Here is a 14,785-nt window from a genome sequence, read left to right as displayed (position 1 = left end):
TACTTATCAATCTAACAACAGCGGTAATTAGCAGTTTATTGAGGCAAAACTCACAGATAATATTTAGTTAATAGTGAGAACTCGACCTAAAAATAAATTGACTCCAATTTAAATGTGCTGTGTATTATATATGCATTATATAATGCAAATATTTATGTATTATTTCAATGTGTGTGTGATCGTGAAAAGCTGTTTTTATATACTGATGGGGACTTAAACCTTTGTGGAGACTTAAATTGTCAAACAGAGTTGTTTTTTTGTTCAAAATTGTTCTGACGCTTAAGATTTTTTTTATTATTATTTACAAATGGACAACATAACTTGATCAATTGACACTAAACACATTTGTAATGTTACAAAAGATGCCTGTTCATAAAAAATGCTATTCTTTTGAACTTTAATTCATTAAAAAATTTTGTTTAAAAATATGATTCCCACAAAATATCATTACTGATGATAATAAGAACCAAATGAGCAGCAACAAATAAGTAAAATTGAAAAGTGTTTTTTTTTTTATTGCATTTTATAATGTACAGCATCATAGCACTGTACTACACATACACTACATAGCTATATATGTATATATATATATATATATATATATATATATATATATATATATATATATATATATATATATATGTATATATATATATATATATATATATATGTATATATATATATATATATATATATATATATATATATATATATATATATATATATATATATATATATATATATATATATCCTAAATGAGTTGCTATTTTCAGACACCTTGCTCATCACTTGAAAAACATCAAAGCGCTGTCCGTGGTTCTGAAATGTAATTTTGCTTAATAATAAAAGACTCACCTGTCTGGGCCTGAAACACACCCGGCTGGTCAGCTGACCGTGGCCTTTGTGTCTTCACCTTCTGTTCATCATCATCAGGTTCTGGACAAACACATGACAAAACCATTATACTAAAGAAACAGAATATGATAGGCCATGTGTGGGATATAGAAATGTTATTGTTTCATGAAGTGGTGGCAACAGGAACATGATACAGAGCACACACACACAAAAACACACACCCATATATATATATATGCCTCAATTGTGACTCATCCAAACAGATTTTAGAGCTGGAAGCATCCATACAGTACCATCTAGAGAGAATACTCTGCTACAAACGTGTCTTTATTAGTATGAAACTGACGCATACAGTTGTACAATCACAAATGCTAAAGCCCACACATACTATTAGCACTGTTTTACATTTACACAGTAATGTAATACATCTCTCCACCGAGCTTCTCCTTGTCCTTGAATGAAATGTAAATCTCACCATTGTGTGAGGAACATTTTAAGCGTGCTGCTACAAACCTCATCTTGTAGCAGCTCCTGAGTAAACCTACATAAGCCAACAGAGACCTGTCACCAAAGTGTTTTCTATATCTGGCCTAGTCCTCGGGCACATGAAAATCCCCCATAATGTGAACACACCCTCATGAGAGCATATATTTCAACTTCTCCTCGCTCAGATGAGACTATACCTGCCCCCAAAAAGTGAAGTTTAGTGGAAAATGGCTAATTCCCTGTCTACTTTGCTGAATGTAATGAGCACGTTCAGTGTGTAGAGTCATGAGCGCCTGCACAAACCAAATGAATCCAAGGATTAACTCTTTTTGACACCTCAACCTAAAAATATAGTGTTTGTGGTTAATTCAAATTAGCTGCAATCACATTTTATTTATTCCTAGGATTTTATTTTTTTTTTTTTTAAGAACAAACTGAAAATTGTATAGGGGGAAATAATTGTGAATTTAATGAAATGAAGAAATTTACTGAAAAAGTAAAATAAAATTAAAATAAAAATTAAAAAAATATTTTTTGCGATTATGAATTTTACAATTCAGGCTTATTTGAAATAACCTCAGACTGGTGAGATATAAAATTTATAATATTTATTTAATTTCTTGCTGTTATTTTTTTTTTCTCTTAACCAGTGGTAGAGAAAGACTGAAACAATGTGTCTACAATTACACATGGAGACCAGTGTGTGTGTGTGTGTGTGTGTGTTTGCTATTTTTTGCTCTCTCTCTCTCTCTCTCTCTCTCTCTCTCTCTCTTAAATGTTTGCACTTTTAACATTGACTTGTTTGTCTCTAATGTATAGAGTGCCCAATACACTTATTCAGCGTGCGGCACTCTCTTCTCTGGAGCTGATTGGTCGACTTGACCTTTTGCTCCAAGTGCGTGAAAAGATGAGCGTGGGTTGCTAATAAATTCCACCGGAATATGCAGGAAAGAAAGGATTTCCATAAGATGTAGCAGGAAGAACACACTAGAAAATGAGTGGATTCTCTGAGGCTCTTTGTAAATTACCATGAGCGTTTATGGGTGCTTAGAATAATTCACAATCACGAAACACATCCTCAACATGAACAAAAAAAGGGGGGGTGAGGGGGGAAGGGGGGGTGATTTATACTTCAGTGAGTTCCTAAAACCCAATGCTGAATTCATCTTAGTCAACAGGCGCAGAATGAAGCACCCCACAGACTGCGTGTTTATGTTTCTATTATTTCGCTGTGAAAAGTAGTTCACAGGTCAGTGCAGACAGGATTTTGAATGCAAATACTATTGCACAGATATAAACCCGTTTCAATAATGTAGGACACAGAATATATAAACCGAATGCTTAAAAAATGGATTATAAACAAAGAAAAGTTTCAGTAAATGTGCTGCTTTTAATATACAGATTTGTAATGCATATTTTCAAAAGACAGAATGGAACAGAATGTGACTTTAACTTGACACTGCCGTATAAAAGTGCAAAGCTCAAGACTCCAAAAACATTGTGAAACGCAACACAGACATCGATTTGAATGTGTATGTTTGTAGCAATGGTGCTTTATGAAAGATGAAAGACAACTTCTTTTTCTAAAGCACAGCGTGCTATTTAAGCCACCACTTCTAAAAAACTAAATAGAATAAAAAAATAAAAGAACATAAATTATATATATATATATATACTAAAAAACTAAATAGAACCGGTCTCTTCCCCGTGCATGCACGCTGGTGTCCTCGTGGGTCCAGGAAGGGTGCGTGAAGGAGCTCGTCCCGCCGCTAGACAAGCGCGTCGTATAAAAGAACAGATGAAAGACAATATATACCACTTCTAAAAAACTAAATAGAATATAAATAAATAATATAAATTATATATATATATCCACATGTGTGGATGTCCATGTATATATAATTTGGGGGAAAAATAGCAATAATAATAAGTGATTAGATAGACAGATAGATAGATAGATAGATAGATAGACAGACAGATAGATAGCACGGGAACCTAAAGATAGATGCTAATGACTATAAGACGTTTGAGAACAAGAAAACAAAGAGACAAAAGAAACAGTGAGAAAGAAAAACACACAGTAGTGCATAAGAAAGGGAGTCAGGCATTTATTAGCAAAGAGAGCTGCATCATATACATTGGAGCACATGGGATGGATGGATACTCCAGAGACTTCCCCCTGTTGGCTCTGTCAAACAGACCTGATTACCAGCGCTTCCCGCAGGGCCTGTGTTAATACGCTTATGATAGCTCAGACGCATACGCAGACGATCACACTAATTTACTCTGTCACGGAAAAGACAATAGCGGTGTCAGGAAAGGCGGGGGTTTGTTTCTGCTAGCTTTTTGTATCTCACTCCTACGTCGTGCCTCTCCTCTGCGCCTGTTGTTCTACGTCGGGTCCACGCCACTGTCTCTATTCGGCAAAGGGTGAAAAGAGCGGTTTGGTAAGACAGAGATAAAATAAACATCTTTTATCTTCATATCAGACATATATTCTGGGCTGAAGTGTACCCTATGACCTCTCATTTCTTCATGTCTTTGATTTCTCAATTTCCTCACAATAACATCTCTATTAACCACCGCCCGGCTCCTTCCTGCCGTATTTCACAGAGTGTCCAGCCTGCATCCAATAACATCCACATGTTGAGAAGGAAACGGCCCACGCTTCATTAGGCTTCATCTTGACCGTGCTTCAGAGTAAACTGAGTCATCATACAGTGCCTTTCACGATTTAAAGCAATAGTAGTGTTTTTATACTTTACTCAATCACACAGAATGTTTTTCCAAACCTGTATGACTTTCTTTCTTACGTGTAACATGACAGGAAATGGAGACTGGTGCTTTTAAGCTGCAAATGCACACAAAAGACACACAAAAGCACCATCAAAGTAATCCATATGACTTGTATACTAAGCACTTTGTGAGGAAAGGACAAAAATGTCTCCAATGCTCACCAAGGCTGCATTTATTTGATCAAAATGCAGTTAAAATAATAATAATTTTAAAAATATTACTGCAATTAAAAATGAATGAATGAATTTTTGCAATATAAAAATGCTCCAGTGATGGCAATGGCGAATTATCAGCAGCTATTACTCCAGAGTGTCACATGATCCTTCAGAAATCATACCAATATGCTAACATTTCTTTCACTAATGCATCGCTTGAAAAATGGATTTCCTTTAAGCGCATTTCAAATGCCTTTACTTTTACAGTAGAAGCACAGAAGAGAAGCTCAATCTATATATGTAACAGTACAAAACCTCAGTTTCTTCTCCGCGTCGATATTTTATTCTCAAGCTGAAGCTCAGTCATGTGTTAAAGCAGGATTCTCTAGAGATGGCTGCAGCAGTGGGGTGTGTAACCTGCCTAAGAGTCCAGCACACTAAACAGATGTTCATCATCCTGGGACGTCTTCTGTACATTTCCCCTTGAGAGCCAACTGTACTTATTTCCACCATTCGGTGAGTGCGTGTGTGTATTTGACGCTAGCACTTTGAGCGCTAAATGAGAGGTTGAATTATGTTTCCGCCACTCTAGCAGCTTGTTCTTGGAAGCCGGAAATGAATTTAAGCGGTTAGCTCAAATTGAAGCCATTTAATTAAACAGCCTGGCGGTGTGTCTGTATTACTCACTTGGGTTCAAGTAAAGCACAGTGTGCTGAACATCCACATGCATCCATCCGAAACAATCAATAATGAACTTGGGTGTTTAAAGACGCTACACTGCATTCATCAGTTAAAGCAACATTAAACACAGGTCAAAGTAAATAGTCGGTTAGCAATGTCGAACAGTTTTCCATATTATATTCAAATTATGGTCGACTTATCAATAATTATTTTTTACAATATAGCTGATACATTTTTAATGTCTGCTAATAAAATTCAATACTACTTTGATTATTGGTTTTCAAGGATTAGGTTCGTGATACATATATACAGTACATATATATACACACACACTAGATACATCAAAAATTTATTTACAAGGACTTTTGGACAACTTTAAAGGCAAATTTCTTTTTTACACCCTTAAATTTCTTAATCACTGTACCTTGGCCAAATATTAATACATTTTTAATTTGTGTGTTACATAAAAATGGGAAATATACATTATGGATTGTTTATTATATTTAGAAGTGATGGGTTAATTAGCAAGCTATTCATTGAAAGGCTCCGTTCAAAAATAAAGCAAATATAAATAAATACACGTTAAATTAAGAGATGCTTGAAGTTAAAGAACAATTTTGTGAAGTCTATGATAAATAAGCATATATACACAAATCCACATTGTTCCGTTTCTCAACACACAAAAATGTGTCCTATGCAAACACATCTTTCCTGTCAGCAGAACCTGACTTTTAAAGCGTGCACTTCAGCGCATCCCTATTTTAGCGCACAAAAGAGTCCGTTTGTGTATTTTGGTAATGCTTTGTGAAAAGTACATCTCGAAGTAAACTAAAACACTTAGCTTTGAAACAAACCGCAGCGAGGCACCATACCAGCCAGCTCGACATAAAACAGATGTAGCAGAAGAAAAATCGGCAGCAGGATCAGCAAGAGAATCTATCAGCACGGCACGGCAGCGATGCATCTCCAGCAGACGCCTGACACCCCTCAGCCTGCCTCTCCACAGCAACATCAACAACTTTAAAACCCCAACAATTCACTCCGCATCCTTCCTCCTCTCCGGCTCTCCCACGCTCCGCAGAGTTCTGTGAGTGGTAAATACGACCTGTCCGTCAACCTCCGGTAGGGGTGGACAGTTATTATAACAAGCATATATCCGTTCTCGACTGTCACGAAGGTACAAATAGAAAGTAAATAATACAAAAGCCTTAGCTCAGCACACTGTGCTGGGCCTCCCCAGTAAAACAATTATGACCGGAACTCAGAGCGGTGCGATGGGATTTAGAGTTAGACAGGCGGTAGAAACAAGCATAAAGAATCAATAGAGGTATTAAAAAAAAAGAGGGAAAAAATAAGCCTTTAGATAACTGACCTTTATCGTGCTCCCCGGAGCTTTCAATAGTATAGAAAATGAATAATTCACCCAGAAGTGCTTTTCACTGAAATACTTGCTATCCGCACTTCACCTGACCTCATGCATCAGAGTTCATGAGAGAAGTATAGTAGAACAAACTGTCCTTTTGAGTCAGATTTGTTAAATGAATCCGTTAATCCAGTTCACAAAACATATTTAAATGATTCATTTATAAATCTGACTGATTTGGTTCTTGGTCAACCGGCTGAATCATTTAATGATTCGTTTAATGATTCGGCGGTTAATAACTTGATAACTGAGAATTATAATGCAAATTCAGGGCTGCTTCTCGCACCAAGCTACTTTACTGAGAGGACTTTTACAATTTTAACAATTACATGAACCACTTTTTCGATGCTTTTATGGTGTTTGCATCCTTTTTGAAGCTAGATAGCTTTAATGCTTCTTCATTGACAGAATTTTCCTTAGTTTTTCTTTTCATTCTAGTAATGATTTGTAGAGGTCAGTGGGTTTTGTCTGTCAACATGATAAAATCATTGTTTCTATGTGCTTGAATGCATGTATTATTGTGGTTTAATTTTAATGTGGGTAATTTTTTTGGCTCCACTTATTCTCCGAATCTGTAAATACTATCTTGTGTGTGTGTTCACATATCCTTGATGTGGTGATTCCATCTGACTCACTGAGCCACACAAAAGAAGTGATTTATGCGTCTTCATGCCCACATCTCTCTCCTCTGACTGTCCATGTTTTATGCACACGTCCCTAGACCCTGAGCGTGTACACGAGTGCATGTGCTCACAGGGCTATTTATGACTACACACCACAGCATGTGTGACCTACTCGGCACAATTATGTGTGTGTGTTTATTTATGTATGTATCTTCTTGTCAACATAAATTGATGTGTCAGGGCCAAGTCTGCAATGTGACTTCAGGATTTGCTATTGTAAAAAAAAAAGCTATGTGTGTGCATTTAAGGAGGTCTATAATAGGAAGCTGACAGGGGAACATATTAACAGTGATCTGATTTTAAATTCCTGGCATATTCTGATAGTGCCATTGCTGATAACTAACTATTGTCCAGTAATAAAATCCACAATACACTTTTCTTTAAACAAAAATAAATGTATGATAACTTTAAAAATTAATCTTGTAAAACGAGGTACTATATGCCCCTTCACACCAAGAAAGATAACTGTAAAAACAAATCCTAAAAATTCTAAACATTTCCATGCTATTAAAACACAGTCTAAACCACAGCTGACATGGAAACAAAATTATTAAATAATTTACTTTTTTCAGCTGGTGATTGTGAAAAATAAATAAATAAAATGATTGATTTTATTGAGCATTCATTACATTAATATAGCTTTCTTTATAGTTATCATTCTTGGTGTGAATGGACTTTACATCATTTTAATTTACATTATTAAAAACTGATATCAATTTTGAGATTTAATGAAGATTATATTTAACTTTTAATTAAGTGCTATTAAATATTTTTAAGATTAATTATATGCGTCTTAAATGAAAGTGGAAGTATTCTAAAAATAACATTTGGGAAATGAAATGAACATGCAAAAAAACATCCATATTGGAGTAAAACAAATAAATAAATAAATATATATATATATATATATATATATATATATATATATATATATATATATATATATATATTTTTTTTTTTTTTTTTATTCCACTCAACATTTGCAAGTCCTCTAACAAGAATCAAATACTGATACAATATCTACTATAAAATATCTAACAAACAAAATAGTCTAATTGTTTCTTGTAAAAAATGAATTTGAATGAAATCAAACAGCTCAAACAGCTGAACTGCTTTCTAGACACAGCTTGCTGTTTGGCTTCAGTTACAAAGCACAAGTATTGAGCTAGCTATGCTAACCTGTGATAATCGCCGCTCTACACCACCGCTACAATTACATATCCATGGGACACTTGGGGTTAATGACAGCAGTGAATCTATCTCCTTCTGTTCTCATGGCAGGTCTTCTACTTTACTTCACTTCCTTCCTTATCTGATACTGCAGTAACACTGGGACTCTACCTTCCAGGCTGCTGCGGGGAGAAATCAGGTATGAAGGTAAGAAATATCTGTAGGCATTTCGGTAAACATGCCTTAATAAGAAGCAAATGATTCGGATGACAATTTACAGTACATACCGATACAGAGAAAGAGAGAGCGAGAGGGTGGAGTGAAACAAGAGTAGAGTAAAACCTTTCATTCCGACAAAGACTGAAGCTAAGAAAGAGGATTTGGTGGATTGCCAGTTTGAGCCAAAGTCGTTCTTTGTTGTTTGCAAGGCCAGGATTTAGACACAAAGATGAGAGGGGAACCGCGGGAGAAAGAAAAACGAGCTGCAAAACATGTAAAGAGAAAAACGGAGAAGTAAAAACAAAAAGATGCGTAAGGCATGATCACAGCTGTGATCGGGAAAGACGGATTTCATGCGCACCGAGAGCCAGGCATTGTGGGAGACCCACAGAGAGACAAATCCAAATGTGTCAGAGCGTGTAGGTGTGCATGTGTGCGAGAGATGGATTACGTGGTTGCGATGTGATGCTAACGGTGGGAAACCGTGTGGAGGTGTGTGTGTGTGTGTGTTCGCATCCCAGTCGATTCCTTCGACGGGAGTGTGTGGATGCAAGATAAGAACTTACAAGCATATGCACATTCACTGCGGTGTGTGCTGTGAGTGTGCATATATTTTTGTGTTTATTCAGGTGTTTCATTCTGACACCATGCAATAATCATATTCTCGCTCTTTCTTTCTGCTCAAATCTTCTCGCCTCCCCTGAAATATAAAACAGCTTAAGCTGTTGAGGAGTGAAGGATGACAAAGTACAGAAGATTCTTGCATCAAACTTTCATATCAAGACAAACAGAGAATGCACCGTGTTTTAGATTCAGAAAGTTAACCATGATTTGTTTGCATCTATACATGTACACACACACACACACACACACACTGTATATGGTTGAATATAAGGAATGTTTAAATGAACTAAATGATTGGGGAAGTCTGTCACTAAATGAAGTCTGCAATTTTCACTGGAAGATTGAGTTACGATATTTTATGACTGTAAAAATGGATGAATTATTCACACTAAGATAAATTACAAGCATTCAGAAAGTAGACAGTGTAAATTTTCATTTCATGCCCACATTAAAGCTGCAGTCTGTAAATTTTGGCGATCCAGCGCTTAATAAACTGAGCTGTGTGCATCTTGTGGAAGAACTTTGTAGCCAGAGCTTCTCTTCGTTGATGTCTATAACAGCTCTCGCAGGTACTGGGCTACTCTGCAGCGCCTAGCCGGACCAGTCTAAATAGTCTAAATATAAACACATATTATAGGTGTACCGTAGAGCCAAAAAACACAGTTTGGAAAAAACGGATGAATGATTTACTCGCTTATTGTAAATGTCAATTCTGTGCCAGTGACAACAACAATGTTGGTTCCAGTTGGACCAGCACAGACCTGTGTGACCCTGACTGGACCACATGTGAAAATTCATGTTGTTTTAAGATTAGTGTATTTTTTTCTTTTTCCTTAAAGTTGGTAGAAACATGCTTTCACAATCCTGCCAATCACAATGAGTTTACTCTTTCAACAACTCGTCCAACATCTCCACTCCATAGTTAGGTCCAGAGAGAACATGTTCAAGCCCTTCTACGGACAGCATGTCAACCCTGTCAGCCCTTACCACATGCCTTCATATAGATTACATGAACACCATCCCATAAATAAAACATATCTACCAGAGGGACCTGTCGAAGAGTCTTTAAAGTTGAACGCATGCAGGAATTGGAAGACTACTCAATTGTATTAGTCACCCAGAGAGTTGATCTTGTCCAACGGTCAACATTTATCTAAGCAAAGAAACTAACATCTCCATCTCCAATTACAATTTACAATTTTTAACTATATGTCAACTAATTCCCATTTATTTAGTTAATCCATATACTAAACATATATGCACTTTTAGTCAGTGAACATGGTAAAACTTTGAACAAATGTAAACAATATTTTTGTTGAAAGACAAAATTTTAGGTTTTCAGGGCCATTTACTTGAAAATTTACCACTCCACTTTACTCAAGCAATCTCAGACGTCTAACATCTATATTATCGACTGGTTAAATCATTGTGTTAAACCACAAATCCAAGAGCCTGTTAGATGTAAGCTGAAGCAATACTTAAGGAGGGTCACATTCAGACAAATGAGGGTCCTTCAAACACTGGCAAGTCCTCTTTATCCTCTAATTGAGGGGATTTACAGGTAGCAGTCATTTGCGAAGAGTGCACTGTGAGGCATGTGGCAAGATTTGAAGTTCACTAGGAAAAGATTATCATATGAATGACTTCCTTATTCAACAGCACTTCAAAATAGTGAACAGAAATACATAAATCTCTTGGGGAATGCAGAAGATTTGAAAAGAACAAAGTCTAGCGACTATATGAAAGAAATGAGAACGAATATAACGCCTGAATGAATTGTATGCATCACGCTACAGGTTACGAGAATGGAGGCCTTTTGTTTACTCATTTCAGTCAAATGAAGCACGGCAAGCCCTTCATTGGGGTTATATTGTTTTCTTTCTCAAGTAAAGCAGTGTGTGTGCATGGTTGTAAATGCGTACGATCAATATTAACTGCTCCCGTTGGACTTGACAGTGCATCAGAAGTAATACACTACATCACAAAAGGGCCGGACTGTTGAACTGTTTGACGACTTAGTCTTTGATAGGCTTTCCACACACACACACACACACACAGCTGAGCTCTCCGGTGAAGTAAATGGCCTTTTAGTTTGCCGATCTGCCTCTTTCCACATTGCTCTACCTCCCTCCCTTTCCTTTTCTTCAGTTCTCTCCTATTTTGACTTCCAGTTTTCACCTCCTCACCACCGCCTGTGCGCTGCCAGTCTAAAGACTACTCTGGCAGTACTTTCAGGAACTCTGATGAGTAATTTATTTCATTGTGCTCTAAATAGTTTCCAACATTTAATTACATTAATAAAAGGTTTAATTACTGTTTCAGCTGAAGTTAGAGATTGCAGGTGGATTTATTTCTTCTTTGTTTCTGAAAAAGAAGGAATGTAAAACGTGACATTACTAAAATGTATTATAAAGAATTGCTAATAATAATAATAAATAACTAGATGCATATAAATAAGGACAAAGCGTCTCTTGGTCAAAATTTGTTTGCATGAACTCAGTAGATCTGTCACTATTTATTAAAATAGAAATCAAACAATGAATTATTAAAATAAATCAAACAATAATACTGTCAATTAGAGAACACTTTTATATTTGTTCATAATTATTTATTCATGTTTACATGTTTGCAATGTATAAAATTACCTAAAAAATAAAATAATGATAATAATGATAATGATAGTAATAAATCAATTAAAATAATTGGCATCTACTTAAAGGCTAAATTCAGTTGGTTTAATTAGTTTGGTTTGTTACTATTGTTAGTTAGTTTTTGCTGTGGTATCAAAACTGTTATTGAACTGTGATTTCACTGCACAGGATTGAAATTCTGGTATCAATACTATTTTCCACACAAGCTTTTCAAACATTCCCTCGGACCTGTTTGTGTAGCTCCACATTTAAAACCTTTCAGTCCCTTTATGGTAACTTTTTTTTTTTTTTCCCTGAGAGAAACAAAAAGCAACGAAAGCAACCACACTCACTGTGATTTTATAAACTATGCATGTCTCCAGCCACTCAGGTCACTCTTTGTCTTCTAGACAGGCTGTGGTAAAGCTGCTTGGATCCTCTCAGCCAAGGTTTGATTAGTGTGTGTAGGTCTGAATACATCTGGCTAAGAAAGGTATCCGTCCTTCCTTGGGGCACACACACTGCCCATAGGATTTAAAGCTGCCTACAACACAATACAAGTCCATTTAAATGGCTGATTTTTTGTGGTTACTCCATTAAACATGGTTTCTTTTTTCTTTAAACACTATGATCTAAAAGGCTTGGCTTTTGGAAGAAATAGATATGATCCAGCAAATTAAGGAATTATCGAAGCAATGAATATTCGATGGCTGCCCTGTATATAAAAATTCATGCTGGCCTTTTCTACAAGATGCTGCTTGCAGTTTGAACAAAAAAAATAACAAAAAGAGCAAAATAGCACTGACAACATTTTTTAGATATAGAAATATTGTCATTTATTCAACTTATTACAGAAAAGCATTAACGAATAGATAATTGTATTATTACTGTTATTTAATTTTATTCCTATTTCTTGTTTTTAAACCCTGATTTTAAAATAAAACCTTACTGATCAAATGTTAAAAATTCCGCAGGTCAGCTCAAGGGACGTCTGGATGATATCCATCTCAGAAATTGAACTGTTCACTCTACTAACAGGGCATGTGGCATAACCAGAGGAGGTCACATGAGACACTGTCATGGAAACCATGGAATGCCACCACCTGGATAAGAACTTCATACATGCCAGGTTTGCAAATCCACAGCCTTTGTAAATAAGAAAGCTAAAGGAAGACAAGCAGACTGCATTCACAGAGTTGCAGCTGTATTTCTATTTGACTGCATATAAATAAACAATATCTGGGTCATTTTACACTTCTATGATGGCCGTAAATAACACCATCAGCAACTCTAGGAACAGCGATTCGAGTAAATATCAAAGATGGCAGTAACCATGACAAAATGATGAAAATATTTGACAGATTAAAATGGTGTTTGTTGTTGTTAACTTATAAATGTTTTTAATTTGTTATGCATAGTGATTGGTAAGTTTAGGTTGGGTATGTACAAAAAGTATAATATATGTTCCATATATGTTATAGTGAAAAATCAGCAACATTTTATGTTTCTGAATAAAGTCTATAATATACATAAACACACACCAGTCTATAACCGGACTGAGTGTGAACAGAAGTGTATTTAGCATTCAACAACAAACATAAACTGTTTTCTATTGTGTGAACAAAGAGAGAATCCTACAGTTAATGTTTACTAACTACATCAAACGTGAAAAAAAGGGAAGCCAAGTCTGTGACTCCAAAAGTGTGACTGAAAATAACTGTGTGAAGGCTGTGTGTTTGTGATTATTTACGTTCTAGGGACACACTATACCATACTCGCGCACATCCAAACATCGGAGCATATGTACAATTACTGATTATAGAATGAGTCAAGTGGTGCATCTGTTTTAAATGGAGGTCATTCAGAGGTCACGGTAAAATTGAAAGTACTCATTCAGACCTTGCATCACCCTTCATAATAACGGGAACAGTTTAGGCTCACAGCAAATATATCTACAGCATTCATTTTTCCCTTCCCATTGGAGTGCTCCACAAAGAAAAAAACAGCAATAAACAGCATATTTGAAACTCGTGTTTATGTCCAGGACTGAAGAGAAGTGAAATAAAACACTGACCATAAGAGCGGACAGAGATGCTGCTTCTGCAAATGTCTTATTTTCTGCTACCTAAACGTTGTGTTTAACAACCTTTCATCAGCAGCAATCATAACCCTGTCTCTCTTTTACTCGCCCTTGTCTCTTTCTCTCCTACCTTTTCAAGAATTCAGCCATCAATTCCCATCAACCTGACAGGAACAGTTTGGACATGACCGAGGAACATATCGTCAGGCGGTGGTGAGTCACTGGGTAGAATTGTCAGGTCTAAATTATTCCAGGAAAACTAACAAACACCAAAATGAGGGTTTTGTTTGATTGTTTGTTTTAGAGAGTTGGGGGTTGTTTTGTACATAGTATAAAAAAATTCTACTCTAATGTAAGATTTTTAGTTTTTTGTTTTTGAGTCTGTAATGCTCATCAAAGCTAAATGTATTTTTTTAAAAATACGGTAAATATTTATTTCAATTATGCATTTATTTATTTTACTTCAGTCTTTAGTGCAGTATACTGATTGGTACCCATGGGAAAAAAAAAAAAAAAGTTACCAATTTTGAAAACAACATTTTTTTTTCAGGATTCTTTGACGATTGTAAAGTTCGGAATTCAGAGAACTCAAATGGACACTTTTGTAACATTTTAAATGTTTTATTCAATTTAATGTAACCTTGATGAATAATTTATATTTATATTGTTATTCACTTGAAGGGAAAAAAAAAGTGTTATAAATACAATTGAACTAACATAGAACAGTTCTCATGATGATTCTTTTCATTAAATATTAGTTGACTACATTCTGTCATCATTTATTAAATCTTCATGTTGTTGATTCTTCTTTGGAACAAACTAACTTTTTTTATCCTTATAATGAAAGTAAATGGGCTTCAAAATCACACGAAAGGGCTTGGCTTGCCGATGATAAAACACCCCTCCTCACATATTGAATATTTGTAACAGTCACCAATAGAGATTTGGTTTTCTTTTTTCATCTACTGATACGCAGCAATTAA

The 14,785-nt window shown here is 35.6% G+C and overlaps 1 protein-coding gene across 16 annotated transcripts in view; it reads right to left on the bottom strand.

The window, feature by feature from the left end:
- The window catches only part of adgrb2 (adhesion G protein-coupled receptor B2), a 232,946-nt gene that overhangs the window by 115,844 nt on the left and 102,317 nt on the right, over positions 1-14,785 (bottom strand). For all 16 annotated transcript variants that reach the window (XM_043217683.1, XM_043217691.1, XM_043217679.1 and 13 more), the window contains exon 3: positions 856-936. In XM_043217683.1, coding sequence (XP_043073618.1) covers positions 856-936 — 81 coding nt within the window. The remainder of the gene's footprint in view (positions 1-855; positions 937-14,785) is intronic.

This window comes from Puntigrus tetrazona, chromosome 19 (genome assembly GCF_018831695.1).
Source record: "Puntigrus tetrazona isolate hp1 chromosome 19, ASM1883169v1, whole genome shotgun sequence".
Lineage (NCBI taxonomy): Eukaryota > Metazoa > Chordata > Actinopteri > Cypriniformes > Cyprinidae > Puntigrus > Puntigrus tetrazona.
This window is presented reverse-complemented; position numbering and strand designations above follow the sequence as displayed.